Below are 15,901 nucleotides of genomic sequence, written 5' to 3' on the forward strand. Positions count from 1 at the left end.
GTTAGGTTTTTTTTTTTTTTTTAATATGGAATATCGCTCTGTTGCCCAGGCTGGAGTGCAGTGGCACCATCTCAACTCACTGCAGTCTCCACCTTCCAGGTTCAAGTGATTCTCGTGCCTCAGCCTCCCAAGTAGCTGGGTTTACAGGTATCTGCCACCATGCCTGGCTAATTTTTTTTTTGTATTTTTAGTAGAGATGTTCACCATGTTGGCCAGGCAGATCTCGAATTCATGAACTCAAGTGATCTGCCTGCCTCAGCCTCCCAAAGTGCTGGGATTACAGGCATGAGCCACCGTGCCTGGCCCAGATAGGCATCTTTTGATAAACACATCAACTATGAAGTAGTCTAGACAAAAAACAAATCAAACCTAAAATCTGAGTAGGCCTCTATAACTAAGTACCAACTTGTAGGAAATACAGAGAGAACTGCCAGGCGCGGTGGCTCACGCCTGTAATCCCAGCACTTTGGGAGGCCAAGGTGGGCAGATCACAAGGTCAGGAGATGAAGACTATCCTGGGTAACACAGTGTAACTCCATCTCTACTGAAAAAAAAAAAAAAAAAGATTAGCCAGGCGTCGTGGCACGCACCTGTAGTCCCAGCTATTCAGGAGGCTGAGGCAGGAGAATCGCTTGAACTCAGGAGGCAGAGGTTGCAGTGAGCCGAGATCAAGCCACTGCACTCCAGCCTGGGTGACAAAATGAGACTCCATCTCAAAAAAAAAAAAAAAAAAAAATAGAACAGAGGAATGTGCTAATCTATATAACACAAATCACTAAAATACCAACATTGAAAAAGTAGGATATATAATCAAGGTTCTTCAACAAATACATTGCCAGGAGTTGAAATAAAGAAGAGATGGATGGGGAATTTATAGAATAAGAGAGCTAAAAAGCAAAGCGAAGTTAAATACAGTATTTAGAGATTTACAGTTGGGTGATGTATGAGTTGAATGCCACCTCCCTCCCCCTGCAAATATGTCCATATCCTACTCCCTGAAACCTATGAATATTACCTTAATTGGAAAAAGAATCTTTGTAGATGTAATTAAGGATCTTAAGAAAATCATCCTAGAGGCCAGGTACAGTAGCTCACACCTATAATCCCAGTCCTAAGAGGCCAAGGCGGGCGGATCACGAGGTCAGGAGATAGAGACCACCCTCACTAACATGGTGGAACCCCGTCTCTACTGAAAAAATTTAAAAAATTAGCTGGGTGTGGTGGTGTGTGCCTGTATCCCAGCTACTTGGGAGGCTGAGGCACAAGAATCGCTTGAACCCAGGAGGCAGAGGTTGCAGTGAGCTGAGATTGCACCGCTGCACTGCAGCTTGGCGACATACCGAGAATCCGTTTCAAAAAAAACCATCCTAGATTATCCAGGTGGCCCTAAATCCAATGACAAGTGTCCTTATAAGAGTTAGGCAGAGGAAGGCTGGGTGTGGTGGCTCATACCTATAATCCCAACACTCTGGGAGGCCGAGGCGGGTAGATCACAAGATCAGGAATTTGAGACCAGCCTGGCCAACATAGTGAAACCCCATCTCTACTAAAAATACAAAAATTAGCCAGGAGCAGCGGCAGGCGCCTGTAATCCCAGCTACTCAGGAGGCCGAGGCAGGAGAATTGCTTAAACCTGGGAGGTATGGGTTGCAGTGAGCCAAGATTTCACACTCCAGCCTGGGCGACAGAGCAAGACTCAGTCTCTTAATTTTTTTTTTTTTTTTTTTTTTTTTTTTTGAGACGGAGTTTCACTCTTGTTGCCCAGGCTGGACTGCAATGGCACAATCTCCACTCACCACAACCTCTGCCTCCCAGGTTCAGCGATTCTCCTGCCTCAGCCTCTGGAGTCGCTGGGATTACGGGCTAGGTTCAAGTGATTCTCCTGCCTCAGCCACCCGAGTAGCTGGAATTACAGGCATGTGCCACCATGCCCGGCTAATGACTCCATCTCAAAAAAACAAACAAACAAAAGAGTTAGGTAGAGGGAGATTTCACACAGGTGGAAGAGGAGGGGACAATGTGACCAGGGAGCAGGAGTGATGTGGCCACAAGTCAAGGAATGCCAGCAGCCACTGGAAGCTGGAAAAGAATGGATTCTTCCCTAGATCCCCCCAGGATGCAGCCCTACTAGCACTTTGTTTTCAGACCTCTGGGCTCCAGAACTTTGACAGAACACACTTCTGTTGCCATCTAGTTTATTTTTTTACAGCAGCCACAGGATGCTCATAATACAGGTGAATAATATCCACGAGAAAGAAAACAATCCCCATAGTGAAGACAGATTATCGATAAGGGTTTGGGAGGGACATGTGAAGGGTGCCTAGGGTAGTTGGCAAGGTCTTCTCTCCTGACATGGATATCAGTTCCAAGGTAGTTGCCCTTTAATAACTCCTTAAGCTGTATGTTTGTCTCATGTGGATTTCTGTACTTGCATAATATTTAACAGTAAAAAACGTTTTCAAAAAATCATACCACAACTAGTAAAGCTCTTATCTCAAATGTCTGCCTGTGCACGAAGAGGGCCTGTATTCTCTAGACTGGGAAGAAGGTGATGGTCAAGCTGTGAGGAGGGAAAAGCTATAAAGGGTTCTAGGAGGGCTGCAGAAACACACCTTCAGGAAACCGCAAGTACCACTTTTATGTATCTATCTGTTCAGGAAAGAACTAGAAACAGAGTTTGTGAACTTTCAAACGAAAGATGTATTTCGAAAGTCTCTGCTAAAAGTGTTCACAGATTAAACACGCCCAGCCTGACTTTTAAATGCCAGTGAACAAAGGTTGAGGGTGGAGGTGGATAATAATCAGCTACACCCTATTAAGGCTGATGGATACAGTGCTGGTGTTTCAGATTCCCCAATGAGAACCTCTGTAGGTACTTGTAGGTATACAATCTTGTGGCCTGTTTTGAATTTCAAAGGTAAAAGTTGAAATGCTGGCAATCTTGCGTATCCAACGGGGCACAGTTTGTAGTGACTCTTCCTAAACCAGCTCAGAACACCCTTAGGATGCGGCCAGTTGGAATCTACAATATTCATTGAAGGTTTGGGCAAGATGTTCAACACCTGTCCAATGAGGCCCCCAAAAGAATATTATCTTTTAACTCAGAGGGCCCAGGTATGAGTTTAACAGTCTATGACTCACAACTTCAAAATACCATCAAAATTCAACTCAGAGCTCAAGACTGTATGATAATGCCCTGGGTTATGAGAAGACAGTCCTGTTGACCATATTTTCATATTCATTGCTATATAGTCCGTAAAATTTGTGTCATAAATTGCTCTTTTCTTGCATTTTTATAATTTATGTACCCCAATTTTACTAAAGACTACTGTATCGTTTTTGTTTTTCAAATTTTAGGTTTGGGGGCACCTGTGCAGGTTTGTTACACAGGGAAACTTGTGTCATGGGGGTATGCTGAACAGATGATTTCACCACCCAGGCATTAAGCCTAGTATGCAACAGTGGTTTTTTGTTTTGTTTTTTAGGCAGAGTCTCTCTGTTGCCCAGGCTGGAGTCCAGTGGTGTGATCTCCGCTCACTGCAGCCTCTGCCTCCCAGGTTCAAGCAATTCTCGTGTCTCAGCCTCCTGAGTGGCTGGGATTACAGGCATGCACAACCATGCCTGGCTAATTTTTGTATTTTTAGTAGAGACGGGGTTTTGCCATGTTGGCCAGGCTGGTCTTGAACTCCTGACCTCAAGTGATCTGCCCACCTTAGCCTCCCAAAGTGCTGGGGTTACAGGTGTGAGCCCCTCTGCCTAGCCCCAATAGTTATTTTTTTCTGCTCATCTGCCTCCTCCAATCCTCCACCCTCAAGTGAATGTCGTTCCCTTGTGTTCATGGGTTTTCCTAATTTAGCTCCCACTTAAAAGTGAAAACATACAGTATTTGGTTTTCTGTTCCTGCATGAGTTTGGTAACAGTAGCCTCTAGCTCCATCCATGTTCCCACTAAAGACATGACCTTACTTTTTAAGGTTGCATAGTATTCCATGGTGTATGTGTACCACATTTTCTTTTTGCAATCTGTCATTGATAGACATTTAGGTTGACCCCATGTCCTTATTATTATGAACAGTGCTGCAATGAGCATTTGCATGCATGCGTCTTTATGGTAAAATGATCTTACTCCTTTGGGTATATGTGTACCCAGTAATGGGATTGCTGGGCCAAATGGTAGTTGGTTTTAGCTCTTTGAGGAGTCATCACACTGCTTTCCACAATGGTTGAACCTAATTTACACTCCCACTAACAGTACATAAATGTTCCCCTTTCCCCACAACCTCACCAGCATCTTTAATTTTTTCTTTTTTTTTAGTAATAGCTATTCTAACTGGTGTTTGATGATATCTCATTGTGGTTTTGATTTGCATTTCTCTAATGATCAGTGATACTGAGCTTTTTAAAACATGCTTATTGGCTGCATATATGTCTTCTTTTGAAAAAGGACTAGTATATATTGTTAGGTGGTGCTTTATTACCTTCAATAAAAATGAAAATTCCTCTCATTTAATTTCTTGACAATAGAATTAATTTTATATTGAAACTTTTTTTTTTTTTTGAGACAAGAGTCTCACTCTGTCACCCAGGCTGAAGTACAGTGGCATGATCTTGGCTCACTACAAACTCCACCTCCCAAGTTCAAGCAATTCTTCTGCCTCAGCCTCCTGAGTAGCTGGGATTACAGGCGTGTGCCACCATGCCCGGCTAATTTTTGTATTTTTAGTAGAGACAAGGGTTTCACCATATTGGCCAGGCTGGTCTCGAACTCCTGACCTTGTGATCTTCCTGCCTTGGCCTCCCAAAGTGCTGGGATTACAGACATCAGCCACCATGCCTGGCCCATACTGAGCCTTTCAAATGTGAAGCATTGGTAAGTTGTGTTCTTTACTATTGTGATAGTTAATGAAGCTTTTTCTTTTCTTTTTTTTTTTTTTTTTTGAGAGAGAGAGAGATAGGGTCTCACTCTGTCACCCAGGCTGGAGTCCGGTGGCATGATCACAGCCACTGAAACCTCAAACAGCTGGGTTCAAGTGACCCTCCCATCTCAACCTCTCGAGTAGCTAGGACTACAGGCATGTGCCACCATGCTCAGGTAATGTTTTGGACTCTTTTGTAGGGACAGAGTTGCACAGGCTTGTCTTAAATTCCTGGCTTCAAGTAGTCCTCCAGTCTGGGCCTCTCAAAGTGCTGGGATTATAGGTGTGACCACCATGCCTGGCCTAACAAAGCTTCAATGTCAGTCTTGACAATTTATAACTTTATAAAAAAATATGTTCTTACACTGCTCTACTTCTTAGTTGTTAAACAATAATTGCTATAGCTAAAACACCTGTGAAATACTTAATATGAAATACTTTGGGTTGTCTTATATAGATTGACATTTAATAATAATTGGGCCACGCACAGTGGCTCATGCCTATAATTCCAGTACTCTAGGAGGCCGAGGTGGGCAGATCACTTGAGGTCAGGAGTTCAAGATCACGCCATTGCACTCCAGCCTGGGTAACAAGAGCGAAACTCCGTCTCAAAAAAAAAAAAAAATACAAAAATTAGCTGGGGGTGGTGGCAAGTGCAGTAATCCCAGCTACTTGGGAGGCTGAAGCAGGAGAATTGCTTGAACCCGGGAGGCAGAGGTTGCAGTGAACTGAGATCACACCACTGCATTCCAGATTGGGCAACAGAGCAAGACTTTGTCTCAGAATAATAATAATAATAATTGGCAAAGAAATTATATTAAAAAAAACTTTTTATAGTAGCCTTAAGAAAGATGAACTCGGCCGGGCGCGGTGGCTCAAGCCTGTAATCCCAGCACTTTGGGAGGCCGAGGCGGGTGGATCATGAGGTCAAGAGATCGAGACCATCCTGGTCAACATAGCGAAACCCCGTCTCTACTAAAAAAAAAAATACAAAAAACTAGCTGGGCGTGGTGGCGCGTGCCTGTAATCCCAGCTACTTAGGAGGCTGAGGCAGGAGAATTGCCTGAGCCCAGGAGGCGGAGGTTGCGGTGAGCCGAGATCGCGCCATTGCACTCCAGCCTGGGTAACAAGAGCGAAACTCCGTCTCAAAAAAAAAAAAAAGAAAAAAAGAAAAAGAAAGATGAACTCTATCATGTTGAGTCTTTCTATCTCTCCTAGGAGCAAAAACTTTTTTTTTGCTAGAAGACCAGCCCCCTAGAACCCTTCTTCTAATATCCTGGAGTTTAGAACTGCTTCACATATATTCCTCCACCAAACACTGGCAAAAAGGATGGAATATCCATGACTGGCTTAGAGTAATTAAGATTCAACTTACAAGGCTTCCTAATAAGAAAAAGACCTGGGGGTCTTGATAATCAACATCTTTGACACAGTTAGTCACTTGTCTTGCATTAAATTTTGTTTCCAGCCCTTGGCAGAATGGTCTAACAGTCAATGGCCCTATCACCAACTTGCTTTTTTTTCTAAACCTACTTTCTGTCTTCCACTCCTCAGGAGTTCCTGACATCCATCATTGTTTTCTGTCTTTCTTTCCTACTTTCTTGCTTGCTTGCTTTCTCTCTCTCTCTTTCCTTTCTCTTTCTCTCTCTCTTTCTCTTTCTGTTTGTCTGTCTGTCAGAATCTCCTCTCAGAACAAAGGAAATTGCAAAAGTCAGGATAAGACAATATATTACTATCTGTGGTATGCAGAATAATGGCCCCCTAAAGATGTCTGCAGTGAAACATGTACCACACTTCTATCCTGCAGATTATTTTGTAAATAAAATAAATTTATGTTACTTTAAGCTACTAAGTTTGTGGCAATTTCTTACAGAAGCAATAGAAAACCAATACACTTTCCAAAAATATTTTGATTTTAACAAGGGATAAAGCCCTTGCTTCACGTAGCACTGTTTTGGTTGCAAGAGACAGAAACTTGATTCAAAACAAAGAAGGGTCCATTGGGTCACATCACCAAACTTTTCCTGTCGGGAAAGGCAGGAATGGAACTATGTGAGGAAGGCCTAGAACAAGACATTATCATCATCCCCTATCCCCAGTCACCGGGCATCTGTATCTGTTCTCTTCACTCATAACAGCTTAGTCCCAATAGCAGGGAACTTGGCCAAGCATAGCTCTGGATCTGCCCCCATGACTCAAACACCGCCCATTAGGCCCCACCTCCAATTCTGGAGATCAAATTTCAACAATGAGGTTTGGAGGGGAAGAATTTCCAAACCATAGCGTTGCACCCCTGGTCCCCAAAACTGATATCCTTCTCACATGTAAAGTACAATCATCCATTTCAATGGTCCCAAATGTCTTGTTTCAGCATCAACTCAAAAGTCCAAAGTCCAAAATCTCATCTGAGATTCAAAACCAGTTCCTTTCACCTATGAGCAAGTAAAATAAAAAGCAAGTTATTGGGCCGGGCGCAGTGGCTCACGCCTGTAATCCCAACACTTTGGGAGGCTGAGGTGGGTGGATCACGAGGTCAAGAGATCGAGACCATCCTGGTCAACATGGTGAAACCCCGTCTCTACTAAAAATACAAAAAATTAGCTGGGCGTGGTGGCACGTGCCTGTAATCCCAGCTACTCAGGAGGCTGAGGCAGGAGAATTGCCTGAACCCAGGAGGCGGAGGTTGCAGTGAGCCGAGATTGTGCCATTGCACTCCAGCCTGGGTAACAAGAGCGAAACTTTGTCTCAAAAAAAAAAAAAAAAAAAAAAAAAAAAAAAGCAAATTATTTACTTCCAAGATACAATGGTTCTACAGGCATTCCCATGTCAAGCATCTCCCATGTCAAAAGGGAGAAATCAGTGAAAAGGGGTAATAGGCCTCATGCATGTCCAAAACCCAGCAAGGCAGACATTACGTCTTAAAGCTCCAAAATAGTCTCCTATGACTCCATATCCCACCACCTGGGCATACTGATGGACCCTGAGGCCTCGAGCAGATCCATCTCCATGGCTTTTCTGGGTGGAGCCCATGTGGCTGCTCTTGTAAGGTGGAGTCAAATGCCAGAGGCTTTTCCAGGCTGAAGGTGCACACTGCTGGTGGGTCTCTCATTCCGGGGGCTGGAGGGCAGTGGCCCTCCCGTAAATCCACTAGGCATTACTCTAGCAGAGGCTGGCTGTGAGGGGCCTGACTCTTCAAGCAGGCTACTGCTTGGGCACCCAGGCTTTCCAATAAACCCTCTGAAATCTGGGTGGAAGCCACATCTCTGTAGCTCTTGCATTCTGTGGGCCCACAGAACTAACATCATGTGGATACCACCAAGGTTTCCAGCTTGTGCCCTCTGAAGCAGCATCCTGAGCCAGTGAGGAGCAGTGGTCCCCTGGTCCTGTCCCCACAAACCAATCTGTCCTAACACCCCTAGGCCTGTGATGGGAAGGGTGGCTGCCAAGCAGAAATTTCTATTTGTGAAATGCCTTTGTGGCCTTTTCCCCATTGTCTTGACTATTAGTACCTAGATCCCTTTTAGTCACTCCAAACTCTTTAGCAACCTGGGGCTCCAGCTTGACCATACCCTTGGATCCCTCTCCTGAAAATGCTCTTTCCTTCTCTATTACGTGACCAGGCTGAGAATGTCCCAATATTTTACACTCTGCTTTTAATTATAAATTCTGTCTTAAAAGTCATTCCTTGGCTGCTGCAATTCAACATACGCTGTTAAAAATGATCATACCACTACTGGACTGCTTTGCTGCTTAGAAATTTCTTCTGCCAATTACCCTATGTTTGGTCTTCCACAAAGCCCTAGGGCATGGACACAATGCAGCCACGTTATTTGTTGTGCTGTAACATGAGTGACCTCTGCTTCAGTTCCTCATTTCCACCTGAGACCTTGTCAACATGGCCTTTACTGTCTATATTTTTATTTATTTATTTATTTATTTATTATTTTTGAGACGGAGTTTTGCTCGTTACCCAGGCTGGAGTGCAATGGCGTCATCTCGGCTCACCGCAACCTCCGCCTCCTGGGTTCAGGCAATTCTCCTGCCTCAGCCTCCTGAGTAGCTGGGATTACAGGCACACACCACCATGCCCAGCTGATTTTTTGTATTTTTAGTAGAGATGGGGTTTCTCCATGTTAACCAGGATGGTCTTGATCTCTTGACCTCGTGATCCACCCGCCTCGGCCTCCCAAAGTGCTGGGATTACAGGCGCGAGCCACTGTGCCTGGCCAGCGTCTATATTTTAAGATTTTTTTTTTTAATTTGTTAAAAGTCCGCGTTTGACATACTGTCTACATTTCTATCAGCATTTTGGTTATAACCAATTAATCAGTTTTTAAGAAGTTTCAACCTCTTTGAAGTTCCAATCTCTAAATTCCTCATCTTTTTGTCTTCTTGTAACCAGGGGCCTCAGTATTAAAAATCACCCACTTTCTTTTTCTTCCTTCCCTTTCTAGACACTCCCCTTCAGCAATGCATGTTTACCTAACTAGGCTCTTGCTGAGAAATCCAGAGACTAACCTTAAAACAAATCAGGGACAGAGTCCTCACTGAGGAATTCTCCCACTTAAAGGGAGTAACCAACAATTAGTCCACCACCATCAAAGCCGAAGTCAAGATAATGCCAACGAGACCCCTGGACAGGCATTACCCAAGATAACCATTGGAACAAGACACACAGACCCTGTACCTTGCATCTCTACATGTTTCCAAGTTTGCCTTTAAAAACTCTATGGTAAATTTTAAAATTTAAGATGGTACTTTCATTGCAGCACTATTCACAATAGCAAAGACATGGAATCAACCTAAATGCCCATCAATAATATGGATAAAGAAAATGTGGTACTTATACACCATGTAATATGCAGCCACAAAAAATGAAATCATGTACTGGGGCCAGGCACTGTGGCTCACACCTGTAATCACAGCACTTTGGGAGGCTGAGGTGGGCAGATCATGAGGTCAAGAGATCAAGACCATCCTGGCCAACATAGTGAAACCCGTCTCTACTAAAATACAAAAATTAGCTGGGTGTGGTGCATGTACCTGTAGTCCCAGCTACTCGGGAGGCTGAGGCAGGAGAATTGTTTGAACACAGGAGACGAAGGTTGCAGTGAGCTGAGATCACACCACTGTACTCCAGCCTGGAGCCTGGCGACAAAGTAAGACCCTGTATCAAAAAAAAAAAAAAAAAAAAAAAGAGATGATGTCCTTTGCAGGGACATGGATGAAGCTGGATGCCATTATCCTCAGCAAACTAATTCAAGAACAAAAAAGGAAACCATCATGTTCTCAATTCTAAGTGGGAGCTGAATAACGAGAACACATGGACACATGGCAGGGGACAACACACACTGGGGTCTGTGGGGATGGGGGTTGGGGGATCAGGGAGGGAGAGCATCAGGAAGAACAGCTAATGGGCACTGGGCATAATACCTAGGTAATGGAATGATCTGTGCAGCAAACCACCATGACACGTTTACCTATGTAACAAATCTGCACATCCTGCACACGTACCTGGGAACTTAAAAGTTGAAGAAAAAAAAATAGAGGGTACTTTTGAATGCTAGTTCACCATGCTCTCAAGTTTGCTGGCTCTCCAATTAAAACTGCTTTTCCTACCACCAATTCTAGCCTCTAATGCCTCTAATGTCTGGCGTTCAAGCGGCAAGCAGCTGAACCTGAGTCTGGTTACATTCTGCGGACTCCAAACTCTTCCAACTTCGGCCCATTACCCCGTTCCAAAGCTGCTTCCACAGATTTAGGTATTATTAAAGCAATACCCCACTCCTTAGTACCAATTTTCTGTCTTACTCTGTTTTTTTAAATACCAGAGACTGTTAATTTATTAAGAAAACAAGGTTTATTTACCTCACGATTCTGATGGCTGGAAAGTCCAAGATTGGGCATCTGCATCTGATGAGGACTTCAGACCTGCTTCCACTCACGGTGGAAAGCAAAGGGGAGCTTTGGGTGTGTAGAGATCACATGGTGAAAAAAGAAGGAAGAAAATGGAAGAGAGGTGCCAGGCTCTTTTTAACAACCAGCTCCCACAGGAACAAACAGAGAACTCACCCACAAGTGAGGAAGTTAATCCATTCATGAGGGATCTGCCCCCATGAACCAAACACCTCTCATTAGGCCTCACCTCCAACACTGGGGAGCAAATTTCAACATGAGACTTGGAGAGGTCAAACATCCAAACTACAGCATAGTCAAAGTGTGTCCAATAAAAAAGGAGTTGGGGCATTGGCACAGCCACAGCCTTTGGAAGAACTGCTCCGAGGCAGACAGAAGTTCCAAGCTGTGCCTACTGTGACCTATGAAGCCATATTTATAGTTTTAGACATTTTCAGACTAATAAAACAAGTGGTTTTTGTTGCTTTGCATATATGAAGGGAGGGAGGATGGAGGGCTGACTGTCTACTACTGGCTGATCCAGCACCTAAAATGATCATATAAAGGGCCGTCTCCTCTGCAGTCTGTATTAGTCAGCTTGGGCTACCATAATAAAATACCATAGATGGGTGGCAAACAAGTTTTTTTCTTTCTGGAGGCTGGAAGTTTGAGATCAGGGTACCTATATGTTTGGGTTCTGGTGAGGGCTTGCTTCTGGCTTTCAGACAGCAAGGTATCTTTTCTTATAATGACACTTAATCCTGTTAAATCAGGGCCCTATCCTCAGTACCTCATTTAACCTTAATTACTTGCATAAAGGCTGTATCTCCAAATATAGTCACATTGAGGGTTAGGGATTACAGGTATTTATTTACATAAATGTGAAAACGTAGGGCAATGTGCCTTTCAGCAAGTACCCTAGATGCTAATCCTCTTTCAGTTCCAACTAAAACACTGAAAATAAAACCTATGAGAAATAACAACTTCTTAAAATGCGGATAAACATCTTAATCCAGGCTTAAAATAATCTCCATGAGTTTCACTATTTTGTAAAACACTGTTTGCCCTCCCAAAGCAATGGCTTGCATCTGATTTTAGTGCAAGACAAAAATACATACATAAATGTATGTGTGTGTGTACACATACATATATGTGTGTGTGTGTGTGTGTGTGTGTGTATGTGCATTATTTTTGTTTTTTATAGAGTCAAGGTCTCACTCTGTTGCTCAGGATGGAGTACAGTGTGATCCTGGCTCACTGTAACCTCAAAACTCCTGGGCTCAAGGGATCCTCCCACTCAGCCTCCCAAGTAGCTGGAGCTACAGGCATGCACCACCATGCTGGGCTAATTTTTAAATTTTTTGTTAGAGATAGGGTCTCTCTCTGTTTCCCAGACTGGTCTCCAACCCCTGGCCTCAAGCAATTCTCCCACCCCAGGCTCCCAAAGTCCTGGGATTATAGGCTGGGATTACTAAAGTGCTTGGCCTTAGTAAAACATTTTTCATCATACTGCAGTGATTTCAAATTTGAAATAAATGACAGAAAACTGTCTCTTCTTAATCCTTCCTGCTGTGCACAAATCTATGGCAAAAAAAAAAAATTAATAGAAAACAGGAGCTTTTGACACAAAGTACAGCATTTTATAAATTCAAAAAAGGCTGGGCACAGTGGCCCATGCCTGTAATCCTAGCACTTTTGAGACACCAAAGCGGGTGGATTACCTGAGGTTAAGAGTTTGAGACCCACCTTGACAACATGATGAAACCCTGTCTCTACCAAAAAAAAAAAAAAAAAAGAGCTGAAAATTAAATACTCAGACCACAAACTATTTTCAAGATCCTTCAAGCACCTCCAGCATGCTTTTCTGTAAAAACAATCCATACCATCATCCTTGTATACTGGACATAACACATGATATACTAGATCTTGAGAAGGCCAAGAATAAGATGTGGTCCATAATCTCTAACTTAGCCAAGAGATCCAAAATGCACATATAAATGATCAATTCTTAAATGTGACAATGGGAGTCTTACTGTGGCTGAAACAGGAAAGATTGTCCAGAGAAGGCCGGACTTGACTCAGGAGTTGACAGGACCTAGATAAACTGGCAAAGGAGGGGAAGGTGACTGCAATTGTTCTCACCTGCGCCATGAAGTAGATCTCTAAAGCACTACTGGGTAGCATATTCGTTATAGCATTAATTGCTAAATGTTCTTCAGAGCAATACAATAGTCTACAATTCAATTCCAGACTGACGTAGTCTACAATTCAGTGTTTTTCCTTAATTCAGGCTATCTTTCAACCGAAGCAGCCCAAATTCGAGCAGTCTTACTTAGTGATTTACTTTTATTGAAAATGCAAAGTAATATTAAAGAAAATATTTAAATAAAGTCATTCCATATCCTGCTATACTAACACAATGAATTTGTTTTGCATATTACCTTCCACATGCATAAAGATTTTACAAAGTCACAATCATCGTATGCATACTATTTTCTACTTACCATATCACAAACATGTCCACAGTCTTCCAAATAATTATTTTAATGGCAGTATAATATTTCACTATTTTTATTATCCCACTTTCTCCTTTGACATGGAGATACTTTTCCCAATTTTTGTTATTATAAAGAATGCAGACATAAACATCTTCATGCATTCATCTTTTTTTCTGAATTATTTTTAAGGTTAAAAGTATAGAAGCAGAATTTATGGGGCAAAGGATATGGTCATTTGTACAGCCCTTGCTATGTAGTACCATATTGTGTTTCCAAAGGGTCATATCTATTTAAAATGCCATCTGAAATAAATGCATTCAAAATTTCCTTCTAAATTTTTTTTTAATCAAAAGTGCTAGGCAGTTTTAAACTTCAGTAAAGTTAAAAATAATTATTGTCTCTTTTTAAAAAATGAAGAGTGAGGAATAGATGGCCTCACAGGTAACTAATGGTTTAAAGGAGTTAAGCACCACATCCCAACTATTCCCAAGTTATGGCACACATGGAAAGTGATGCTGTAGGCACACTGAGGAAAATGAACAAAGGTGGTTCTGGCCCAGAGGCTCCAGCCACTCAGGCCACCTCTGGGTGCAGCAAGGGGTGAGGGGATCCGCATCTAGGCATATCTGTGATCTGCCGTGCCAGTGTGCATGGCTCAGGAAGCTCTCATCAAGGAGACATTAAATGATTTAAACTCAGGTCACATAATCTAGTTAGTGGCAGCACTGGGAAATAAATGCAAATATCTTCTTGTCAATGTATTTTCTACTAATCACAACTGCTCTACATGCTTTCTGGCTCCAAAATTCAATCATATGTGCAGATGTGTATCTATATTTAAGAATAAAGAGGATTTCCTAACATGCTTGAACTGAAGACACCTAAACTAGCAATTTACATCAAAGCTGAAAATTAAAAACAGCTCTTAGCATAAACAAATATTTGACTATCTTCTCATCGATTTTTCAGACTTGCCGTTCTTTTAAATTTCGTTTGTAAACTCTCTGAACAGTAACCATCTTTTGCACAATATTTTGTATATCTCTGGTAGTCAGTAAATAGACAATAATAACAATAAATTATACTATAAAGGAAAAAAAATTGACAAAGTAAATCCACATTCTAAATAATTCTAAAGGTGAAAAAAGTGTTAAGTGTTGATTTTGTAGAGGTAGAGAAGATTCCCTCTTTAAATTTCAAATCCCTGTTAGCTAATGGATTTTTTTTTTTTTTTGAGACAAGGTCTCGCCAGCCTGGTCTCCAACTCCTGGGCTCAAGCGATCCTCCTGCCTCAGCCTCCCAAAGTGCTGGGATTACAGGAATGAGCCACCATACCCAGCCAGGTATCTTAATAATGCTATCTACTATATTATAGGCTCTTGAGAGACATTTCATTCCACAGAATGATTCTGATCTATCCCCAGTGTTGATGCTACCAAGAGGAAAAGATTCACTGCAAAGGTAGTTCACCTTTTACCAAATGTCAAATATTCTATATTACCTTTGAACAGCAGAGATTATAGGTATGAATCACACTGATTCAACTGTGTATATACATAAGATTTTCTTGACCATGAATCACTGCATTTGGGAGTAGAGTAGGGTTAGGAATTACAATTTACTGATCCCTTATCATGTGCCAGACACGGTATCACGTAAGGAACTTCAAACCCTGCATTCTTTTTTAACTATACTCCAAAACAGTGACTGCTTGGTCATTTCTACAGATTCAATCAGACATTATACACACAAACGCACCCATGAGACCGCATAGCACTGGGAAGATTACCCACTATTTCCCACTTATTAAGATCTGGATCATATTTCTCAATGCTCTGAAGATATGTCCCCTTTGAGTAGGAGTATCCTCCAGTGACATAAATACATCCATTCATGATGACAGCACCACACTCCATCCTCCTTTCCATCATGGGAGCTATCTCTCTCCATTCATTTTGTTCAGGATCATAACATTCTGTGATTGTAGTTTGTCCACCGACTAGATAGAGCTTATTTTCAAACGGAACGGAGCACAATCCATATTCTTTTAAAAAGAAAGAAAGAAAAGAGTAATTATTTTAAAGGATAACAAACAAAAGAGATACCACAGTGTGGTTATATAATAATCTTTTACAATTTAGCGCACAAAAAATAGGGGAGTGGTGACATTTGATTCTGGCATACAATACTGCAACACTAAGGCTGAAACTCATTCCCCATCACCCGATTCAAATGGCCTCTTCCTGCCATGCTGCCATTATCCTTCAGCTTGTCTTTAGCTGGTTCTATAGGAGGCCAGGGAGGAACTCTCCCCACAGATCACCTTTCTGAGAATTTCTCAACACAGACAACTTTTACTTGACACCTATTTGTAAAAGACAGTCGCAGTAGAGTCCTTACAGAAGAAAGATACACTCAATAAGCAGTGGTGTCCCTTCAGGTCTTGGCAGCTGTCTCCTTAGCCAGTAGCAGGCAAGCTGGCATGCCTGCAGCCACAGGTACCACACAGGCTGGCCTTGTGTGCTTCTCACACTGCTGGTCCAGTTATAAATGCAAGAAGTTAAACACACCCAGACTTGTGGGACATGACAGT

General features: G+C 42.4%; 1 protein-coding gene across 3 annotated transcripts in view; it reads right to left on the reverse strand.

Annotated features, from left to right (window-relative positions):
* Nucleotides 1-13,135: 13,135 nt before the first annotated feature.
* The window catches only part of KLHL23 (kelch like family member 23), a 53,559-nt gene continuing 50,793 nt past the window's right edge, over nucleotides 13,136-15,901 (reverse strand). For all 3 annotated transcript variants that reach the window (XM_074399525.1, XM_074399523.1, XM_039469986.2), the window contains one exon: nucleotides 13,136-15,352. In XM_074399525.1, the coding sequence (XP_074255626.1) occupies nucleotides 15,042-15,352 (311 nt within the window). In that variant the 3' untranslated portion in view covers nucleotides 13,136-15,041. The remainder of the gene's footprint in view (nucleotides 15,353-15,901) is intronic.

Source organism: Saimiri boliviensis, chromosome 5 (assembly GCF_048565385.1).
Source record: "Saimiri boliviensis isolate mSaiBol1 chromosome 5, mSaiBol1.pri, whole genome shotgun sequence".
Taxonomy (NCBI): domain Eukaryota; kingdom Metazoa; phylum Chordata; class Mammalia; order Primates; family Cebidae; genus Saimiri; species Saimiri boliviensis.